Source organism: Triturus cristatus, chromosome 5_1 (genome assembly GCF_964204655.1).
Source record: "Triturus cristatus chromosome 5_1, aTriCri1.1, whole genome shotgun sequence".
NCBI classification, from domain to species: Eukaryota; Metazoa; Chordata; class Amphibia; order Caudata; family Salamandridae; genus Triturus; species Triturus cristatus.
This window is the reverse complement of record NC_140587.1, coordinates 128,035,387-128,058,707: the sequence shown is the minus strand read 5'-3', so window position 1 is coordinate 128,058,707 and position 23,321 is coordinate 128,035,387. Positions and strand designations below refer to the sequence as shown.

The window sequence follows — 23,321 nt, the reverse complement described above, 5'->3', positions numbered from 1 at the left end:
TACGCCTGCTTTTAGTTTGACTTAGCCATGATATCCAATGGAAGGTGGATATCATGGTTAAGTATGCCCTGCCCTATTAACAACGTAGCGCCAAACGTTGTGCGATTATTGCTGGAATCCCAGCGATAATTGCACATTTGGCAGCTAACTCGGTTATTTTTATCGCTCTGGAGATAAGCATTGCTGATAGTGCGCTATCTCCGCGATAGAAACAAGCGATAGCTGGTGATAATTATCCTAGCGCTAAGTACACTTAGCGATAATTATCGCCGGTTGTTGATGATATGCCCCATATATCCTATCGATGGAGGCAATGACTGAGCGCCAAGAGGCACTCCGTTAGACCCAAGATGGGCCCCCTTCCCTCTCTACGTGCCCTGCAAAAGTATCTAAAAAGGTGAACTAAGCAAGAAAGGTTTATCTTTAGAACCTGCACGTCCCCCCCGCCCCCCACAGTGATCAAGAACCGTGAGATAGCGCAGTCGGCTAAGGCAACCACTGCTGGATGTTTCTGAACCACCCAGGTTAGATTCGAATCCTGTCAGCGACAAATCAGTAGTACCGTTCAGAGCTCCACGCCAGCCTTCCTGGACGCAGACTCCGGAGGATCCTTACTAGGGGATGGGAGATTTGGAGGAGAGGGGAGGCGGGGGGCTGGTAGCAGAAGAAGCTGCAACCACACGCGTCCCTTTAACAAGCCAGCCTGCTAGTCATTGGCACCCTGGACTCACAAGTGAGCTGATAACCAGTGGGACAGCTCGCTGGGTTGGTGCGCCTGTTGCCAAAGGGTGTAAACCGACCCTCGCACGGCTGAACTTTGCTGGATGATGGCTCAACTTTACTTGTTTCCGACATTAATAAAATCAGTACAGTAGAGGCAGTCCAAATACATGAAGTGAAATGAGATATTTACAGAGAGGTTTTTAAAATTTTACAGAGAAAACCTTTAAAACGTGCACGGAAAAACCATGAAAATTTGACAAAGCTAATAGCCCTGTCTTCTTGTAGGTGTAACGTCACTTATATCATATATCTGGATGTAATGACAAACAGCAAAATACAAGTCATGCGGCACACTATGCTGAGCACAGATTTTTAGGTTGTGTGTTTTTAACTCACGTCCTTAATTACATTGGCCACGCCCCTTTGAGAGGCTCCCTAATTTTTTCACCCCACTTAAAGCCCTCACTCAAGGCAATTGCCAGCATTTTGAGGTTAACCTGCTCCATTCCAAAATCTGCTTTTTATGCACCAACATCTGTTCTCAGATGTTTCCCAGCAAATCTGTCCTTTGCACCTAGGTAGAAAAAACGACCCTATAAAATATTAAGTGTTAAATATTTTGCTTATAATTTGTAGGAAAAATAGAGGCAGCCAAGATAGCGACACGGTGAAGATTTATAATAGTCAACTCGACCTATTTGTCTGTTAACATTACAGGCCAAGGAGAAATTTCAATGATGCCAAGAAATTTCGAAAAATTCCCGACTTTCATGTTATGCGAAATCTGTTGCATTTCTCAAAATGTTGTACTACGCACATTTGGATCAGTTATTTTACCCGTAAGCACATCTCGCGATAAAAGTATCTTGCAAAACAACCAAGGAGGCTTGTTCGCGTAGAAATTGTCTCCCCAAGAGACATTTTCTACTGGAACCAGCCTCCTGCCTGCACCTCTTCGAACCTTTTAATTCGAGACGTGTGTTCGGGTCAAAGAATGACAAGAGATTGGCAAAGCACATTTTTCTACAAAAGCATAAAATCATGCTTTTTAATGGAATTTGAGAAGACAAAATACACAATTAATTTCGCCCTGTAGTTGATCCTGTGACATACAACAGCAGTAATTACCGGAGCCTGTGGAACCACGACAGCAGGGCTTTAAGTAGGATGAAAATACTGGGGTGGGGGTCTCCCAAAGGGGCGTGGCCAGTGCAATTCGTGGCGTGGCTTTAAAACACGTAAATTTATAATCTGTGCTTAGCTAGCATAGTGTGCCACCCGACTTGTATTTTGCTGTTTCTGTCAATGCATCCAGATATATGATACAACAAGTAACATTATACCTACAACAAGTCAGGACTATTGGCTTTGTCAATGGTTGTTACTTGCATAAGATAAATAAGCAGCAACTATGGCTTGTTTATAATATTGAAAAAGCTCCAATTTAAAGCCCTGATGATACTAGGACAATGTTGCTGCTCCAGAGTTTCAAAAACAGAAAGGAAATGCAGAGAGAAAATGACTCTCTTTAAAGGATTTCCCTTCCCCTACAACGCTCACCTGGCATGACGTCATGCCGTAACTTCACTACTGAGAAGTGAGCAGTGTGAGCAGCGCACATCCATGTGCCTTCTGTCACTGCAGTCCGGAAATAAAACGGACCTGTGGCAGGGCGCAAAACAAGCCGATAGAGACCGGTTTCGAGGCCCCCTGAAAAAATCTGCCGGTGTTCAGCACCGGTGAGACCCGGCCCACTTAAAGCCCTGCACCACGGACGTCATGGAAACAGAGTTTACTTAAAAACAATGCATAAAATATCAATTGAGGGGACTGATACAGGGCTTTCCGTTTTTTCGCATCCCTCAGTGGCGAAGATCGAAAACATTTCTAACACAATCTGGCATCTGGCTTGGGCTGTATTCAGGAGCCTCTCAGACATCGGTGTGCGCGCTACGTCCTAAAGTCCATGTTTAACGAACGGTCCCAGTCGCGAAAGGGATCCGGCCGCTTTAACAACAGGGCACGTTAGACAGAACAGGTCACATCCACCAATCACGGCTCAGATACGTCAGAGACTCAGCTGTCAGTTCTGTCAGTCATGGACATTTAAATTCCAAGCTCATACTGTTGCTCCTCGCCGGGCATAGGGCATATTACACAGTGCATACGTCATGACAGCAATTTCAAACTCAGCTCCGCGAAGGAAACAACGGAATGGGATGGTTGGCACCGCCACCAAGCCAGTGCTATGAGGCCTTACTGAAGGCAGACTCTGAGCTGTACAAATACTCAAAACGTACGATAACATAATATGAAACAAGCAGGCGTCGGGGCAGCGCCAAGCGGCCTCACCGGAAGCAGACTGGGCGCTATACAAACCCTCACAACGTAAGATAACATAATATGAAAGAAGCAAGCACCGGCACAGTGCCGCGAGGCACTACCGAGGGCAGACTGTGTGCATACAGATACTCAGAAAAACATAAGATACCATAATATGAAACAAGCAGGCACCGGGGCAGCGCCACGAGGCTCTACTGGAGGCAGACTGGGCGCTATACACTCAAAACATAAGATAACATAATAAAAACAAGCAGATCAGTGTGCTAAATGGAGCCTCACACCGATAATTTGCTACAAACGACCATCTGCTGCAGAATCTGCAAATTTTAACCATAAAAGTGTTTCTAGCCCAAAGAGTTCAAAAGTTATCAAACGTGTGTGGGCACATGTTGCAGTGCAGTGGAAGGCCTTTGACAAACGTTGACACAGACCCCCTTTCTGTTACTTATTGCTATACTTGGTAGTAAAATAGGTACTGATGGGATTAAACATTTGCCCAGGCAGTGTTAACCTATGTAAAAGTTACAAAAAGGCAGTAATACTAAGACAAAATGTGTGATATTACACAGCATGATTTGTCTTTTTTGACGCCTAAGTTAGTCACCAGCATAATTTGGTCATCCCTTTCCACATAATTCCAGTGACCCTGGATATAAATTAACATACATGTCTCAGCATTAAACGAGCATGAGAAGGTTCCAATGAACAGAAAAAACAGGAACTGCACAGACATTATGTACAAGATTACCCTCACACATACACATCATGTATCAATAGTCCACAGAACACGTGCACTATAAACATTGGAAGTGCAAGCTTCCCTCGCGCACACAGAATAGGCAACAGCAAGCCGCAATGCTGGCTTCTCTTAGAACAAACAAGCAAGGCCAGCAGTTTTGTCTCACAGAACACGTGCAGTGCCGGCATCAGCACTGCAAGCTCCCCTCGCACAGCCCAGGTACTCTGCAGGCTTAAGCAGTTCAAGCTTTTCTCACACAGAACAGGTGCACCACAAACATCAGCAGTGCAAGCTTCTCTCACACCAAACAGGTGCACTCCAGGTTCAGCAGTGCAAGCTTCCCTGGCATAGAACAGGTGCACTACAGGATTCAGCAGTGCAAGCTCCCCTCGTACAGCCCAGGTACTCTGCAGTGGAGAACAGTGGCTCACTGATTAGAGCGGCAGATCCTGATGCAAAGGTCTAGCCCGGGACCAGGGTTCAATTCCCCGCCTCGGCGGGTCTTGGGTTCAAAAATTCCACGGACCTGATAATTCTCGCCTCGGTGCCTATTCCAATCATGGAGTCCCACTCTGCAACTCTGGGCAATAGCTTGCGTAATATCCACAACGGCGCCCACAACGCTAAGGATGCCTGGCCTCCACCTTGGGGGTGCCCAGGAGTGGACGCCTCACAGGGAAAGCCAGGATGGGTTCCACAGCGATATTCGATATTGCGGGTGAGTAGTGCGCTATACAAGTATCAAATTTACATTTTATTTCTGCAGGCATCAGCAGTGCAAGCTTCTCCCTCACAGAACAGATGCGCTACAGGCATCAACCGTGCTAGCTCCCCTCGTACAGAACAAGTGCTCGACAGGCATCAGCAGTGCGAGCTTCTCTCATACAGAACACGTGCTCTACAGGCATCAGCAGTGCAAGCTTCCCTGGCACGTAACAGGTGCACAACAGGTATCAGTTGTGCAAGCTTCTATCAAACAGAACAGGTGCACTGCAGGCATCAGCAGTTCAGGCATCCCTGGCACATAACAGGTGTGCTACAGTTATCAGCAGTGTAAGCTCCCCTCATACAGAACAAGTGCTCTACAGACATTTGCAGCACAAGCTTCCCTGGTACAGAACAGGTGCCCTACAGGCATCAGCAGGGCAAGCTCCCTGGTGTAGAACAGGTGTTCTACAGGCATAAGCAGTGCAAGCGTATCTCATATGGAACAGATGCGCTACAAACATCAGCAGTGCGAGCTTATCTCATTCAGAACAGGTGCTCTACAGGCATCAGCAGTGTGAGCTTAGATCATTCAGAACAGGTGCTCTACAGGCATCAGCAGTGCGAGTTTATCTCATTCAGAACATGTGCTCTACAGGCATCAGCAGTGCAAGCTTTTCTCATTCAGAACAGGTGCTCTACAGGCATCAGCAGTGCAAGCTTATCTCATTCAGAACAGGTGCTCTACAGGCATCAGCAGTGCAAGCTTTTCTCATTCAGAACAGGGGCTCTACAGGCATCAGCAGTGCGAGCTTATCTCAATCAGAACAGGTGCTCTACAGGCATCAGCAGAGCGAGCTTTTCCCATGCAGAACAGGTGCTCTACAGGCATCAGCAGTGCAAGCTTTTCTCATTCAGAACATGTGCTCTACAGGCATCAGCAGTGCAAGCTTTTCTCATTCAGAACAGGTGCTCTACAGGCATCAGCAGTGCAAGCTTTTCTCATTCAGAACAGGTGCTCTACAGGCATCAGCAGTGCAAGCTTATCTCATTCAGAACAGGTGCTCTACAGGCATCAGCAGTGCAAGGTTTTCTCATTCAGAACAGGGGCTCTACAGGCATCAGCAGTGCGAGCTTATCTCAATCAGAACAGGTGCTCTACAGGCATCAGCAGTGCGAGCTTTTCCCATGCAGAACAGGTGCTCTACAGGCATCAGCAGTGTGAGCTTTTCTCATTCAGAACAGGTGCTCTACAGGCATCAGCAGTGTGAGCTTTTCTCATTCAGAATGGGTGCTCTACAGGCATCAGCAGTGCAAGCTTATCTCAATCAGAACAGGTGCTCTACAGGCATCAGCAGTGCAAGGTTATCTCATTCAGAACAGGTGCTCTACAGGCATCAGCAGTGCGAGCTTTTCTCATTCAGAACAGGTGCTCTACAGGCATCAGCAGTGCGAGCTTTTCTCAATCAGAACAGGTGCTCTACAGGCATCAGCAGTGAGAGATTTTCTCAATCAGAACAGGTGCTCTACTGGCATCAGCAGTGCGAGATTTTTTTATACAGAACAGGTGCTCTACAGCCATCAGCAGTGCGAGCTTTTCTTATACAGAACAGGTGCTCTACAGGCATCAGCAGTGCGAGCTTTTCTTATACAGAACAGGTGCCCTACAGGCATCAGCAGTGGGAGCTTTTCTCATTCAGAACAGGTGCTCTACAGGCATCAGCAGTGCAAGCTTTTCTCATTCAGAACAGGTGCTCTACAGGCATCAGCAGTGCAAGCTTTTCTCATTCAGAACAGGTGCTCTACAGGCATCAGCAGTGCGAGCTTTCTTATACAGAACAGGTGCTCTACAGGCATCAGCAGTGGGAGCTTTTCTCATTCAGAACAGGTGCTCTACAGGCACCAGCAGTGCGAGCTTTTCTCATTCAGAACAGGTGCTCTACAGGCATCAGCAGTGTGAGCTTTTCTCACTCAGAACAGGTGCTCTACAGGCATCAGCAGTGCAAGCTTTTCTCATTCAGAACAGGTGCTCTACAGGCATCAGCAGTGAGAGCTTTTCTCAATCAGAACAGGTGCTCTACAGGCATCAGCAGTGTGAGCTTATCTCATTCAGAACAGGTGCTCTACAGGCATCAGCAGTGGGAGCTTTTCACATTCAGAACAGGTGCTCTACAGCCATCAGCAGTGAAAGCTTTTCTTATGCAGAACAGGTGCTCTACAGGCATCAGCAGTGCAAGCTTTTCTCATTCAGAACAGGTGCTCTACAGGCATCAGCGGTGCGAGCTTATCTCATTCAGAACAGTTGCTCTACAGTCATCAGCAGTGCAAGCTTTTCTCACTCAGAACAGGTGCTCTACAGGCATCAGCAGTGCGAGCTGAACAGGTGCTCTACAGTCATCAGCAGAGCGAGCTTATCTCATTCAGAACAGGTGCTCTACAGGCATCAGCAGTGCAAGCTTTTCTTATACAGAACAGGTGCTCTACAGGCATCAGCAGTGGGAGCTTTTCTCATTCAGAACAGGTGCTCTACCCGCATCAGCAGTGCGAGCTTTTCTCATTCAGAACAGGTGCTCTACAGGCATCAGCAGTGCGAGAGTTTCTCATTCAGAACAGGTGCTCTACAGGCATCAGCAGTGCGAGCTTTTCTCATTCAGAACAGGTGCTCTACAGTCATCAGCAGTGCGAGTTTTTCTCATTCAGAACAGGTGCTCTACAGGCATCAGCAGTGCGAGCTTATCTCAATCAGAACAGGTGCTCTACAGTCATCAGCAGTGCGAGTTTTTCTCATTCAGAACAGGTGCTCTACAGGCATCAGCAGTGCAAGCTTTTCTCATTCAGAACAGGTGCTCTACAGGCATCAGCGGTGCGAGCTTATCTCAATCAGAACAGGTGCTCTACAGGCATCAGCAGTGCGAGCTTTTCTCATTCAGAACAGGTGCTCTACAGGCATCAGCAGTGCGAGCTTTTCTCATTCAGAACAGGTGCTCTACAGGCATCAGCAGTGCGAGCTTTTCTCATTCAGAACAGGTGCTCTACAGGCATCAGCAGTGCAAGCTTTTCTCATTCAGAACAGGTGCTCTACAGGCATCAGCAGTGCGAGCTTATCTTAATCAGAACAGGTGCTCTACAGGCATCAGCAGTGAGAACTTTTCTCATTCAGAACAGGTGCTCTACAGGCATCAGCAGTGCGAGCTTATCTTAATCAGAACAGGTGCTCTACTGGCATCAGCAGTGCGAGCTTTTTTCATTCAGAACAGGTGCTCTACAGGCATCAGCAGTGCGAGCTTATCTCATTCAGAACAGGTGCTCTACAGGCATCAGCAGTGCGAGCTTTCTTATACAGAACAGGTGCTCTACAGGCATCAGCAGTGGGAGCTTTTCTCATTCAGAACAGGTGCTCTACAGGCATCAGCGGTGCGAGCTTATCTCAATCAGAACAGGTGCTCTACAGGCATCAGCAGTGCGAGCTTATCTCATTCAGAACAGGTGCTCTACAGGCATCAGCAGTGCGAGCTTTCTTATACAGAACAGGTGCTCTACAGGCATCAGCAGTGTGAGCTTTTCTTATACAGGACAGGTGCTCTACAGGCATCAGCAGTGCGAGCTTATCTCAATCAGAACAGGTGCTCTACAGGCATCAGCAGTGCGAGCTTTTCTCATTCAGAATAGGTGCTCTACAGTCATCAGCAGTGCGAGCTTATCTCATTCAGAACAGGTGCTCTACAGGCATCAGCAGTGCGAGCTTTTCTCATTCAGAACAGGTGCTCTACAGGCATCAGCAGTGCGAGCTTATCTTAATCAGAACAGGTGCTCTACAGGCATCAGCAGTGAGACCTTTTCTCATTCAGAACAGGTGCTCTGCAGGCATCAGCAGTGCGAGCTTTTAACATTCAGAACAGGTGCTCTACAGGCATCCGCAGTGCAAGCTTTTCTCATTCAGAACAGGTGCTCTACAGGCATCAGCAGTGCGAGCTTATCTTAATCAGAACAGGCACTCTACAGGCATCAGCAGTGAGAACTTTTCTCATTCAGAACAGGTGCTCTACAGGCATCAGCAGTGCGAGCTTATCTTAATCAGAACAGGTGCTCTACTGGCATCAGCAGTGCGAGCTTTTTTCATTCAGAACAGGTGCTCTACAGGCATCAGCAGTGCGAGCTTATCTCATTCAGAACAGGTGCTCTACAGGCATCAGCAGTGCGAGCTTTCTTATACAGAACAGGTGCTCTACAGGCATCAGCAGTGGGAGCTTTTCTCATTCAGAACAGGTGCTCTACAGGCATCAGCAGTGCAAGCTTTTCACATTCAGAACAGGTGCTCTACAGTCATCAGCAGTGCGAGCTTATCTCAATCAGAACAGGTGCTCTACAGGCATCAGCAGTGCAAGCTTTTCTCAATCAGAACAGGTGCTCTACAGGCATCTGCAGTGCGAGCTTATCTCAATCAGAACAGGTGCTCTACAGGCATCAGCAGTGCGAGCTTTTCTCATTCAGAACAGGTGCTCTACAGTCATCAGCAGTGCCAGCTTTTCTTATACAGAACAGGTGCTCTACAGGCATCAGCAGTGCGAGCTTATCTCAATCAGAACAGGTGCTCTACAGTCATCAGCAGTGCGAGCTTTTCTCATTCAGAACAGGTGCTCTACAGGCATCAGCAGTGGGAGCTTTTCTCATTCAGAACAGGCTCTCTACAGGCATCAGCAGTGCAAGCTTTTCTCATTCAGAACAGGTGCTCTACAGGCATCAGCGGTGCGAGCTTATCTCAATCAGAACAGGTGCTCTACAGTCATTAGCAGTGTGAGCTTTTCTTATACAGGACAGGTGCTCTACAGGCATCAGCAGTGCGAGCTTTTCTCATTCAGAACAGGTGCTCGACAGGCATCAGCAGTGCGAGCTTTTCTCATTCAGAACAGGTGCTCTACAGGCATCAGCAGTGCGAGCTTATCTTAATCAGAACAGGTGCTCTACAGGCATCAGCAGTGAGACCTTTTCTCATTCAGAACAGGTGCTCTACAGGCATCAGCAGTGCGAGCTTTTCTCATTCAGAACAGGTGCTCTACAGGCATCAGCAGTGCAAGCTTTTCTCATTCAGAACAGGTGCTCTACAGGCATCAGCAGTGCGAGCTTATCTTAATCAGAACAGGTGCTCTACAGGCATCAGCAGTGAGACCTTTTCTTATTCAGAACAGGTACTCTACAGGCATCAGCAGTGCGAGCTTTTCTCATTCAGAACAGGTGCTCTACAGGCATCAGCAGTGCAAGCTTTTCTCATTCAGAACAGGTGCTCTACAGGCATCAGCAGTGCGAGCTAATCTTAATCAGAACAGGTGCTCTACAGGCATCAGCAGTGAGAACTTTTCTCATTCAGAACAGGTGCTCTACAGGCATCAGCAGTGCGAGCTTATCTTAATCAGAACAGGTGCTCTACTGGCATCAGCAGTGCGAGCTTTTTTCATTCAGAACAGGTGCTCTACAGGCATCAGCAGTGCGAGCTTATCTCATTCAGAACAGGTGCTCTACAGGCATCAGCAGTGCGAGCTTTCTTATACAGAACAGGTGCTCTACAGGCATCAGCAGTGGGAGCTTTTCTCATTCAGAACAGGTGCTCTACAGGCATCAGCAGTGCAAGCTTTTCTCATTCAGAACAGGTGCTCTACAGTCATCAGCAGTGCGAGCTTATCTCAATCAGAACAGGTGCTCTACAGGCATCAGCAGTGCAAGCTTTTCTCATTCAGAACAGGTGCTCTACAGGCATCAGCAGTGCGAGCTTATCTCAATCAGAACAGGTGCTCTACAGGCATCAGCAGTGCGTTCTTTTCTCATTCAGAACAGGTGCTCTACAGGCATCAGCAGTGTGAGCTTATCTCATTCAGAACAGGTGCTCTACAGTCATCAGCAGTGCCAGCTTTTCTTATACAGAACAGGTGCTCTACAGGCATCAGCAGTGCAAGCTTATCTCATTCAGAACAGGTGCTCTACAGGCATCAGCAGTGCGAGCTTTTCTCATTCAGAACAGGTGCTCTACAGGCATCAGCAGTGGGAGCTTTTCTCATTCAGAACAGGTTCTCTACAGGCATCAGCAGTGCAAGCTTTTCTCATTCAGAACAGGTGCTCTACAGGCATCAGCGGTGCAAGCTTATCTCAATCAGAACATGTGCTCTACAGTCATCAGCAGTGCAAGCTTATCTTAATCAGAACAGGTGCTCTACAGGCATCAGCAGTGCGAGCTTATCTTAATCAGAACAGGTGCTCTACAGGCATCAGCGGTGCGAGCTTATCTCAATCAGAACAGGTGCTCTACAGGCATCAGCAGTGCGAGCTTATCTTAATCAGAACAGGTGCTCTACAGGCATCAGCAGTGCGAGCTTTTTTCATTCAGAACAGGTGCTCTACAGGCATCAGCAGTGCGAGCTTATCTCATTCAGAACAGGTGCTCTACGGGCATCAGCAGTGCGAGCTTTTCTCATTCAGAACAGGTGCTCTACAGGCATCAGCAGTGCGAGCTTATCTCAATCAGAACAGGTGCTCTACAGGCATCAGCAGTGCGAGCTTTTCTCATTCAGAACAGGTGCTCTACAGGCATCAGCAGTGCAAGCTTTTCTGATTCAGAACAGGTGCTCTACAGTCATCAGCAGTGCGAGCTTTTCTTATTCAGAACAGGTGCTCTGCAGGCATCAGCAGTGCGAGCTTTTAACATTCAGAACAGGTGCTCTACAGGCATCCGCAGTGCAAGCTTTTCTCATTCAGAACAGGTGCTCTACAGTCATCAGCAGTGCGAGAGTTTCTCATTCAGAACAGGTGCTCTACAGGCATCAGCAGTGCGAGCTTTTCTCATTCAGAACAGGTGCTCTACGGCATCAGCAGTGGGAGCTTTTCTCAATCAGAACAGGTGCTCTACAGGCATCAGCAGTGCGAGCTTATCTCAATCAGAACAGGTGCTCTACAGTCATCAGCAGTGCAAGCTTTTCTCATTCAGAACAGGTGCTCTACAGGCATCAGCAGTGCGAGCTTTTCTCATTCAGAACAGGTGCCCTACAGGCATCAGCAGTGGGAGCTTTTCACATTTAGAACAGGTGCTCTACAGGCATCAGCAGTGCGAGCTTTTCTCATTCAGAACAGGTGCTCTACGGCATCAGTAGTGGGAGCTTTTCTCATTCAGAACAGGTGCTCTACAGGCATCAGCAGTGCGAGCTTTTCTCATTCAGAACAGGTGCTCTACAGGCATCAGCAGTGCGAGCTTTTCTCATTCAGAACAGGTGCTCTACAGTCATCAGCAGTGCAAGCTTTTCTCATTCAGAACAGGTGCTCTACGGGCATCAGCAGTGGGAGCTTTTCTCATTCAGAACAGGTGCTCTACAGGCATCAGCAGTGCGAGCTTTTCTCATTCAGAACAGGTGCTCTACAGGCATCAGCAGTGCAAGCTTATCTCAATCAGAACAGGTGCTCTACAAGCATCAGCAGTGCGAGCTTTTCTCATTCAGAACAGGTGCTCTACAGGCATCAACAGTGCAAGCTTTTCTGATTCAGAACAGGTGCTCTACAGTCATCAGCAGTGCGAGAGTTTCTCATTCAGAACAGGTGCTCTACAGGCATCAGCGGTGCAAGCTTTTCTCATTCAGAACAGGTGCTCTACGGCATCAGCAGTGGGAGCTTTTCTCAATCAGAACAGGTGCTCTACAGGCATCAGCAGTGCAAGCTTTTCTCATTCAGAACAGGTGCTCTACAGGCATCAGCAGTGCGAGCTTTTCTCATTCAGAACAGGTGCTCTACAGGCATCAGCAGTGCGAGCTTTTCTCATTCAGAACAGGTGCTCTACGGCATCAGCAGTGGGAGCTTTTCTCATTCAGAGCAGGTGCTCTACAGGCATCAGCAGTGCAAGCTTATCTCAATCAGAACAGGTGCTCTACAGGCATCAGCAGTGTGAGCTTTTCTCATTCCGAACAGCTGCTCTACAGGCATCAGCAGTGTGAGCTTATCTCAATCAGAACAGGTGCTCTACAGTCATCAGCAGTGCAAGCTTTTCTCATTCAGAACAGGTGCTCTACAGGCATCAGCAGTGCGAGCTTTTCTCATTCAGAACAGGTGCTCTACGGCATCAGCAGTGGGAGCTTTTCTCATTCAGAACAGGTGCTCTACAGGCATCAGCAGTGCAAGCGTTTCTCATTCCGAACAGCTGCTCTACAGGCATCAGCAGTGCGAGCTTTTCTCATTCAGAACAGGTGCTCTACGGCATCAGCAGTGCGAGCCTATCTCATTCAGAACAGGTGCTCTACAGGCATCAGCAGTGCAAGCTTTTCTCATTCAGAACAGGTTTTCTAGAGGCATCAGCAGTGCAAGCTTTTCTCATTCAGAACAGGTGCTCTACAGGCATCAGCAGTGCGAGCTTATCTCAATCAGAACAGGTGCTCTACAGGCATCAGCAGTGCGAGCGTTTCTCATTCAGAACAGGTGCTCTACAGGCATCAGCAGTGCGAGCTTATCTCAAATGAGAACAGGTGCTCTACAGGCATCAGCAGTGCGAGCTTATCTCAATCAGAACAGGTGCTCTACAGGCATCAGCAGTGGGAGATTTTCTCATTCAGAACAGGTGCTCTACAGGCATCAGCAGTGCAAGCTTCTCTCATTCAGAACAGGTGCTCTACAGTCATCAGCAGTGTGAGCTTATCTCATTCAAAACAGGTGCTCTACAGTCATCAACAGTGCGAGCTTATCTCAATCAGAACAGGTGCTCTACAGGCATCAGCAGTGCGAGCTTTTCTCATTCAGAACAGGTGCTCTACAGGCATCAGCAGTGTGAGCTTTTCTCATTCAGAACAGGTGCTCTACAGGCATCAGCAGTGAGAGCTTTTCTCATTCAGAACAGGTGCTCTACAGGCATCAGCAGTGCGAGCTTATCTCAATCAGAACAGGTACTCTACAGGCACCAGCAGTGCGAGCTTTTCTCATTCAGAACAGGTGCTCTACAGGCATCAGCAGTGCGAGCTTATCTCATTCACAACAGGTGCTCTTCAGGCATCAGCAGTGCGAGCTTTTCTCATTCAGAACAGGTGCTCTACAGGCATCAGCAGTGCGAGCTTATCTCAATCAGAACAGGTGCTCTACAGGCATCAGCAGTGCGAGATTTTCTCATTCAGAACAGGTGCTCTACAGGCATCAGCAGTGCAAGCTTTTCTTATTCAGAACAGGTGCTCTACAGTCATCAGCAGTGTGAGCTTATCTCATTCAAAACAGGTGCTCTACAGTCATCAGCAGTGCGAGCTTATCTCAATCAGAACAGGTACTCTACAGGCACCAGCAGTGCGAGCTTTTCTCATTCAGAACAGGTGCTCTACAGGCATCAGCAGTGCGAGCTTATCTCATTCAGAACAGGTGCTCTACAGGCATCAGCAGTGCGAGCTTTTCTCATTCAGAACAGGTGCTCTACAGGCATCAGCAGTGCAAGCTTTTCTCATTCAGAACAGGTGCTCTACAGGCATCAGCAGTGCGAGCTATTCTCGTTCAGAACAGGTGCTCTACAGGCATCAGCAGTGCAAGCTTTTCTCCTTCAGAACAGGTGCTCTACAGTCATCAGCAGTGCGAGCTTTTCTCATTCAGAACAGGTGCTCTACAGGCATCAGCAGTGCGAGCTTATCTCAAATGAGAACAGGAGCTCTACAGGCATCAGCAGTGAGAGCTTTTCTCATTCAAAACAGGTGCTCTACAGGCATCAGCAGTGCGAGCTTATCTCAATCAGAACAGGTGCTCTACAGGCACCAGCAGTGCGAGCTTGTCTCAATCAGAACAGGTGCTCTACAGGCATCAGCAGTGGGAGATTTTCTCATTCAGAACAGGTGCTCTACAGGCATCAGCAGTGCAAGCTTCTCTCATTCAGAACAGGTGCTCTACAGTCATCAGCAGTGTGAGCTTATCTCATTCAAAACAGGTGCTCTACAGTCATCAGCAGTGCAAGCTTTTCTCATTCAGAACAGGTGCTCTACAGGCATCAGCAGTGCGAGCTTATCTCATTCACAACAGGTGCTCTTCAGGCATCAGCAGTGCGAGCTTTTCTCATTCAGAACAGGTGCTCTACAGGCATCAGCAGTGCGAGCTTATCTCAATCAGAACAGGTGCTCTACAGGCATCAGCAGTGCGAGATTTTCTCATTCAGAACAGGTGCTCTACAGGCATCAGCAGTGCAAGCTTTTCTCATTCAGAACAGGTGCTCTACAGTCATCAGCAGTGTGAGCTTATCTCATTCAAAACAGGTGCTCTACAGTCATCAGCAGTGCAAGCTTATCTCAATCAGAACAGGTGCTCTACAGGCATCAGCAGTGCGAGATTTTCTCATTCAGAACAGGTGCTCTACAGGCATCAGCAGTGCGAGCTTTTCTCATTCAGAACAGGTGCTCTACAGGCATCAGCAGTGAGAGATTTTCTCATTCAGAACAGGTGCTCTACAGGCATCAGCAGTGCGAGCTTATCTCAATCAGAACAGGTACTCTACAGGCACCAGCAGTGCGAGCTTTTCTCATTCAGAACAGGTGCTCTACAGGCATCAGCAGTGCGAGCTTGTCTCAATCAGAACAGGTGCTCTACAGGCATCAGCAGTGGGAAATTTTCTCATTCAGAACAGGTGCTCTACAGGCATCAGCAGTGCAAGCTTCTCTCATTCAGAACAGGTGCTCTACAGTCATCAGCAGTGTGAGCTTATCTCATTCAAAACAGGTGCTCTACAGTCATCAGCAGTACGAGCTTATCTCAATCAGAACAGGTGCTCTACAGGCATCAGCAGTGCGAGCTTTTCTCATTCAGAACAGGTGCTCTACAGTCATCAGCAGTGTGAGCTTATCTCATTCAAAACAGGTGCTCTACAGTCATCAGCAGTGCGAGCTTTTCTCATTCAGAACAGGTGCTCTACAGGCATCAGCAGTGCGAGCTTATCTCATTCACAACAGGTGCTCTTCAGGCATCAGCAGTGCGAGCTTTTCTCATTCAGAACCGGTGCTCTACAGGCATCAGCAGTGCGAGCTTTTCTCATTCAGAACAGGTGCTCTACAGGCATCAGCAGTGCGAGCTTATCTCAATCAGAACAGGTGCTCTACAGGCATCAGCAGTGCGAGCTTATCTCAATCAGAAGAGGTGCTCTACAGGCATCAGCAGTGCGAGATTTTCTCATTCAGAACAGGTGCTCTACAGGCATCAGCAGTGCAAGCTTATCTCAATCAGAACAGGTGCTCTACAGGCATCAGCAGTGCGAGCTTTTCTCATTCAGAACAGGTGCTCTATAGTCATCAGCAGTGTGAGCTTATCTCATTCAAAACAGGTGCTCTACAGTCATCAGCAGTGCAAGCTTATCTCAATCAGAACAGGTGCTCTACAGGCATCAGCAGTGCGAGCTTTTCTCATTCAGAACAGGTGCTCTACAGGCATCAGCAGTGCGAGCTTTTCTCATTCAGAACAGGTGCTCTACAGGCATCAGCAGTGAGAGCTTTTCTCATTCAGAACAGGTGCTCTACAGGCATCAGCAGTGCGAGCTTATCTCAATCAGAACAGGTACTCTACAGGCACCAGCAGTGCGAGCTTTTCTCATTCAGAACAGGTGCTCTACAGGCATCAGCAGTGCGAGCTTATCTCATTCAGAACAGGTGCTCTACAGGCATCAGCAGTGCGAGCTTTTCTCATTCAGAACAGGTGCTCTACAGGCATCAGCAGTGCAAGCTTTTCTCATTCAGAACAGGTGCTCTACAGGCATCAGCAGTGCGAGCTATTCTCCTTCAGAACAGCTGCTCTACAGGCATCAGCAGTGCAAGCTTTTCTCATTCAGAACAGGTGCTCTACAGTCATCAGCAGAGCGAGCTTTTCTCATTCAGAACAGGTGCTCTACAGGCATCAGCGGTGCGAGCTTATCTCAATCAGAACAGGTGCTCTACAGTCATCAGCAGTGTGAGCTTTTCTTATACAGGACAGGTGCTCTACAGGCATCAGCAGTGCGAGCTTATCTCAATCAGAACAGGTGCTCTACAGGCATCAGCAGTGTGAGCTTTTCTCATTCAGAACAGGTGCTCTACAGGCATCAGCAGTGCGAGCTTATCTCATTCAGAACAGGTGCTCTACAGGCATCAGCAGTGCGAGCTTTTCACAGTCAGAACAGGTGGTCTACAGTCATCAGTAGTGCGAGCTTTTCTCATTCAGAACAGGTGCTCTACAGGCATCAGCAGTGCGAGCTTATCTCAATCAGAACAGGTGCTCTACAGGCATCAGCAGTGAGAGCTTTTCTCATTCAGAACAGGTGCTCTACAGGCATCAGCAGTGCGAGCTTATCTCATTCAGAACAGGTGCTCTACAGGCATCAGCAGTGCGAGCTTTTCTCATTCAGAACAGGTGCTCTACGGGCATCAGCAGTGTGAGCTTTTCTCTTTCAGAACAGGTGCTCTACAGGCATCAGCAGTGTGAGCTTTTCTCATTCAGAACAGGTGCTCTACAGGCATCAGCAGTGCGAGCTTATCTCAATCAGAACAGGTGCTCTACGGGCATCAGCAGTGCGAGCTTATCTCAATCAGAACAGGTGCTCTACGGGCATCAGCAGTGCGAGCTTATCTCAATCAGAACAGGTGCTCTACAGGCATCAGCAGTGCGAGCTTTTCTCATTTAGAACAGGTGCTCTACAGGCATCAGCAATGTGAGCTTTTCTCATTCAGAACAGGTGCTCTACAGGCATCAGCAGTGCGAGCTTTTCTCATTCAGAACAGGTGCTCTACAGGCATCAGCAGTGCGAGCTTTTCTCATTTAGAACAGGTGCTCTACAGGCATCAGCAGTGCGAGCTTTTTTCATTCAGAACAGGTGCTCTATAGTCATCAGCAGTGTGAGCTTATCTCATTCAAAACAGGTGCTCTACAGTCATCAGCAGTGCGAGCTTTTCTCATTCAGAACAGGTGCTCTACAGGCATCAGCAGTGCGAGCTTATCTCATTCACAACAGGTGCTCTTCAGGCATCAGCAGTGCGAGCTTTTCTCATTCAGAACCGGTGCTCTACAGGCATCAGCAGTGCGAGCTTTTCTCATTCAGAACAGGTGCTCTACAGGCATCAGCAGTGCGAGCTTATCTCAATCAGAACAGGTGCTCTACAGGCATCAGCAGTGCGAGCTTATCTCAATCAGAAGAGGTGCTCTACAGGCATCAGCAGTGCGAGATTTTCTCATTCAGAACAGGTGCTCTACAGGCATCAGCAGTGCAAGCTTATCTCAATCAGAACAGGTGCTCTACAGGCATCAGCAGTGCGAGCTTTTCTCATTCAGAACAGGTGCTCTATAGTCATCAGCAGTGTGAGCTTATCTCATTCAAAACAGGTGCTCTACAGTCATCAGCAGTGCAAGCTTATCTCAATCAGAACAGGTGCTCTACAGGCATCAGCAGTGCGAGCTTTTCTCATTCAGAACAGGTGCTCTACAGGCATCAGCAGTGCGAGCTTTTCTCATTCAGAACAGGTGCTCTACAGGCATCAGCAGTGAGAGCTTTTCTCATTCAGAACAGGTGCTCTACAGGCATCAGCAGTGCGAGCTTATCTCAATCAGAACAGGTACTCTACAGGCACCAGCAGTGCGAGCTTTTCTCATTCAGAACAGGTGCTCTACAGGCATCAGCAGTGCGAGCTTATCTCATTCAGAACAGGTGCTCTACAGGCATCAGCAGTGCGAGCTTTTCTCATTCAGAACAGGTGCTCTACAGGCATCAGCAGTGCAAGCTTTTCTCATTCAGAACAGGTGCTCTACAGGCATCAGCAGTGCGAGCTATTCTCCTTCAGAACAGCTGCTCTACAGGCATCAGCAGTGCAAGCTTTTCTCATTCAGAACAGGTGCTCTACAGTCATCAGCAGAGCGAGCTTTTCTCATTCAGAACAGGTGCTCTACAGGCATCAGCGGTGCGAGCTTATCTCAATCAGAACAGGTGCTCTACAGTCATCAGCAGTGTGAGCTTTTCTTATACAGGACAGGTGCTCTACAGGCATCAGCAGTGCGAGCTTATCTCAATCAGAACAGGTGCTCTACAGGCATCAGCAGTGTGAGCTTTTCTCATTCAGAACAGGTGCTCTACAGGCATCAGCAGTGCGAGCTTATCTCATTCAGAACAGGTGCTCTACAGGCATCAGCAGTGCGAGCTTTTCACAGTCAGAACAGGTGGTCTACAGTCATCAGTAGTGCGAGCTTTTCTCATTCAGAACAGGTGCTCTACAGGCATCAGCAGTGCGAGCTTATCTCAATCAGAACAGGTGCTCTACAGGCATCAGCAGTGAGAGCTTTTCTCATTCAGAACAGGTGCTCTACAGGCATCAGCAGTGCGAGCTTATCTCATTCAGAACAGGTGCTCTACAGGCATCAGCAGTGCGAGCTTTTCTCATTCAGAACAGGTGCTCTACGGGCATCAGCAGTGTGAGCTTTTCTCTTTCAGAACAGGTGCTCTACAGGCATCAGCAGTGTGAGCTTTTCTCATTCAGAACAGGTGCTCTACAGGCATCAGCAGTGCGAGCTTATCTCAATCAGAACAGGTGCTCTACGGGCATCAGCAGTGCGAGCTTATCTCAATCAGAACAGGTGCTCTACGGGCATCAGCAGTGCGAGCTTATCTCAATCAGAACAGGTGCTCTACAGGCATCAGCAGTGCGAGCTTTTCTCATTTAGAACAGGTGCTCTACAGGCATCAGCAATGTGAGCTTTTCTCATTCAGAACAGGTGCTCTACAGGCATCAGCAGTGCGAGCTTTTCTCATTCAGAACAGGTGCTCTACAGGCATCAGCAGTGCGAGCTTTTCTCATTTAGAACAGGTGCTCTACAGGCATCAGCAGTGCGAGCTTTTTTCATTCAGAACAGGTGCTCTACAGGCATCAGCAGTGCGAGCGTTTATCATTTAGAACAGGTGCTCTACAGGCATCAGCAGTGCAAGCTTTTCTCATTCAGAACAGGTGCTCTACAGGCATCAGCAGTGCGAGCTTATCTCATTCAGAACAGGTGCTCTACAGGCATCAGCAGTGCGAGCATATCTCATTCAGAACAGGTGCTCTACAGGCATCAGCATTGCGAGCTTTTCTCATTCAGAACAGGTGCTCTACAGGCATCAGCAGTGCGAGATTTTCTCATTCAGAACAGGTGCTCTACAGGCATCAGCAGTGCGAGATTTTCTCATTCAGAACAGGTGCTCTACAGGCATCAGCAGTGTGAGCTTTTCTCATTCAGAACAGGTGCTCTACAGGCATCAGCAGTGCGAGCTTTTCTCATTCAGAACAGGTGCTCTACAGGCATCAGCAGTGCGAGCTTTTCTCATTCAGAACAGGTGCTCTACAGGCATCAGCAGTGCGAGCTTTTCTCATTTAGAACAGGTGCTCTACAGGCATCAGCAGTGCGAGCTTTTTTCATTCAGAACAGGTGCTCTACAGGCATCAGCAGTGCGAGCGTTTATCATTTAGAACAGGTGCTCTACAGGCATCAGCAGTGCAAGCTTTTCTCATTCAGAACAGGTGCTCTACAGGCATCAGCAGTGCGAGCTTATCTCATTCAGAACAGGTGCTCTACAGGCATCAGCAGTGCGAGCATATCTCATTCAGAACAGGTGCTCTACAGGCATCAGCATTGCGAGCTTTTCTCATTCAGAACAGGTGCTCTACAGGCATCAGCAGTGCGAGATTTTCTCATTCAGAACAGGTGCTCTACAGGCATCAGCAGTGTGAGCTCTTCTCATTCAGAACAGGTGCTCTACAGGCATCAGCATTGCGAGCTTTTCTCATTCAGAACAGGTGCTCTACAGGCATCAGCAGTGCGAGCTTTTCTCATTCAGAACAGGTGCTCTACAGGCATCAGCAGTGCGAGCTTTTCTCATTCAGAACAGGTGCCCTACAGGCATCAGCAGTGCGAGCTTTTCTCATTTAGAAGAGGTGCTCTACAGGCAACAGCAGTGCGAGCTTTTCTCATTCAGAACAGGTGCTCTACAGGCATCAGCAGTGCGAGCTTTTCTCATTCAGAACAGGTGCTCTACAGGCATCAGCAGTGCGAGCTTATCTCAATCAGAACAGGTGCTCTACAGGCATCAGCAGTGCGAGCTTATCTCAATCAGAACAGGTGCTCTACAGGCATCAGCAGTGCGAGCTTTTCTCGTTCAGAACAGGTGCTCTACAGGCATCAGCAGTGCGAGCTTATCTCAATCAGAACAGGTGCTCTACAGGCATCAGCAGTGCGAGCTTTTCTCGTTCAGAACAGGTGCTCTACAGGCATCAGCAGTGCGAGCTTTTCTGGTTCAGAACAGGTGCTCTACAGGCATCAGCAGTGCCAGCTCCCCTCATACAGAACAAGTGCTCTACAGGCATCAGCAGCGCAAGCTCCCCTCATACAGAACAAGTGCTCCACAAGCATCGGTCGAGCAAGCTTCCCTGGAACAGAACAGGGCACTACAGGCATCAGCAGTACAAGCTTCCCTCATACAGAACAAGTGCTCCACAAGCATCGGTTGAGCAAGCTTCCCTGGAACAGAACAGGGCACTACAGGCATCAGCAGTACAAGCTTCCCTGGCACAGAACAGCACAGAAATGCCTCATATCTGGCATCAAAACCGCAACCTTACTTCTCAGATGCTCTCAACCCTAAAGTCGGAAGAGAGATAATGTATATGCGAATGTTGGCTCTACCGATTGCGGATTTTACCCGGGTCTGGGCCAAATATACACCTGGAGGAGCTTGTAGACTCTGCAATTACCATCACGAATTTTGGCTACATCTCTTAAGCTGCTGTCCCGCCATAGCCCACGCAAGGAGAGTTCTCCTTAAGGAAATATACTTAAGAGAAGGAGTGAGTACCTGCTCAGAGGCCTCGGACTTATGCCTTCCTCTAAAGGCCCCCTCAACCCTGGCCCGCTGAGCCAGATTTGTCCAAACTCTCAGAGACACGTTTCAGCCTTGTCCTGGTACTCCTCCACGCCCACACAAAGTGCAAAAACCTATACTGGACTACTCTACATGAAAATCTGGCCCTGGTCCGTTTGCCGATCTGAAAACGAAATGATGAGACCGCATCCTTATAGCAGCTAAGCCAAGCCATGGACGGGCTCACAGGACGCCGACATGATCTATTGATTGGGGCCTTACATCCTGGAAAATGGACGCTACTAACACGAACTATACGCATTAGGCTGCCGCACAGAGCGCATGCACCTTATTAGAGCCTGTCCATCATACATGCTGCTGAAAGGGGAGGGCTACAGAGCTGGAGAACTAGAGGGGTAGAACTCTGGGGATATTGTTCGTAGGGGTCGGCCTGGGAACCGTGTGTCTTCTGGGGCATTACCTGAAACTACCCTACCTTTCTTGAACTTTGACCCAAGTGTCTGATGTAACGTTTCATGCAAAAACCCTTTTAGCTGGACGTGAAAGCAATTGGAGATTTTGTGGTTTAGTATAATGTGTTTTTATTATATTATTTGTTATGCAATGGTTTTAATTAATTCATGCAAATAAAATAAACTACACAGAACAGGTGCACTACAGGCATTAGCAGTGCAAGCTCCCCTCGTACAGAACAGGTGCTCTACGAGCATCGATCGTGCAAGCTTCCCGGGCACAGAGCAGGTGCTCTACAGGCATCAGCAGTGCAAGCTTCCCTGGCACAGACCAGATGCTCTACAGGCATCAGCAGTGCAAGCTTCCCGGGCACAGAGCAGGTGCTCTACAGGCATCAGCAGTGCAAGCTCCCCTCGTACAGAACAGGCACTCTACAAGCATCGGTCGTGCAAGCTTCCTGGGCACAGAGCAGGTGCTCTACAGGCATCAGCAGTGCAAGCTCCCCTCGTACAGAACAGGTGTTCTACGAGCATCGGTCGTGCAAGCTTCCCGGGCACAGAGCAGGTGCTCTACAGGCATCAGCAGTGCAGGCTTCCCTGGCACAGACCAGATGCTCTACAAGTATCAGCAGTGCAAGCTTCCCTCACACACAGTGCTGTTATGCCAACAGGAGTGAACTCCAGTAATTGATGACTGAGGGAGGCTCAGGTGTCTTCCCTTCACCACCAGTGTTGGCAGCACTTGTGAAGTCAGCAGAACATCACCCGTGCCACCCCGCTCCAGGCACCCTTCTTACCCTCGCGGGGTCCGGCGGGTCGGCGGGCGGTCCCTCCTCATCCTCCCCGGGCTCTTCCTTCTTAAAGAGGGTGTAGAAGATGTAGACTATCAGGGAGTAGAAGGCGTACATCTGGGGCAGAGGTGGCGGGGGCTGGAGACCCCCTCAGCCCCCACCGGAGAGTCCAACGCGCACTCCTCTCCTCCTATTCGAAATTCCCCACCTCCGAATATCCGCTAGAGACCAGGACGGCTCCCAAACCCGAGCCGGACGCGCATCCTTTGTCTACTAGGATCCATCCACGAAGCCAAAAGGAGGTTCGGAATCTCCGGAAAGGGTCGGATCCGGAAGGACGCGGTTCGGGCGCCGGGTTACATTCTTCCTGGCAACTCACATCTGCGTCCCAGGAGGGAAGAGAGCCCTGTCGCGGATCCGTAATGCACTACCCGCCGAGCGGACACGGCTCATGCATGGGTATCCGACCTCAGCGCTGCGCCAGCCCTCCCCTGACTCCTCCCCCCTCTCCCCCCAGGCCTGGCAGGTTCGTCTGGGACCAGCCGCAGAGGCTGTGCGCATGCGCAAGGCCCCCCATCACTGCAGAGCGAGAGTGGTCCAGCAGAAGATGCGCGGCAGCAGCCGGCCGAGGGGCTGCCTGGCAGACTGCACGTAGGCAAGGAAGGGGGAAGACGCGGCGCATCTCCCACCAGCCCTGATATGAGGAGGGGGAGACAAGGGGCGGG

The 23,321-nt window shown here is 49.0% G+C and overlaps 1 protein-coding gene across 1 annotated transcript in view; it reads right to left on the bottom strand.

The window, feature by feature from the left end:
* KIFC2 (kinesin family member C2) overlaps positions 1–23,069 on the bottom strand; it is a 256,527-nt gene extending 233,458 nt beyond the window's left edge. The window contains exon 1 of the mRNA XM_085604567.1: positions 22,603–23,069. Coding sequence (XP_085460693.1) covers positions 22,603–22,713 — 111 coding nt within the window. The 5' untranslated portion in view covers positions 22,714–23,069. The remainder of the gene's footprint in view (positions 1–22,602) is intronic.
* Between the last annotated feature and the right edge of the window lie 252 nt (positions 23,070–23,321).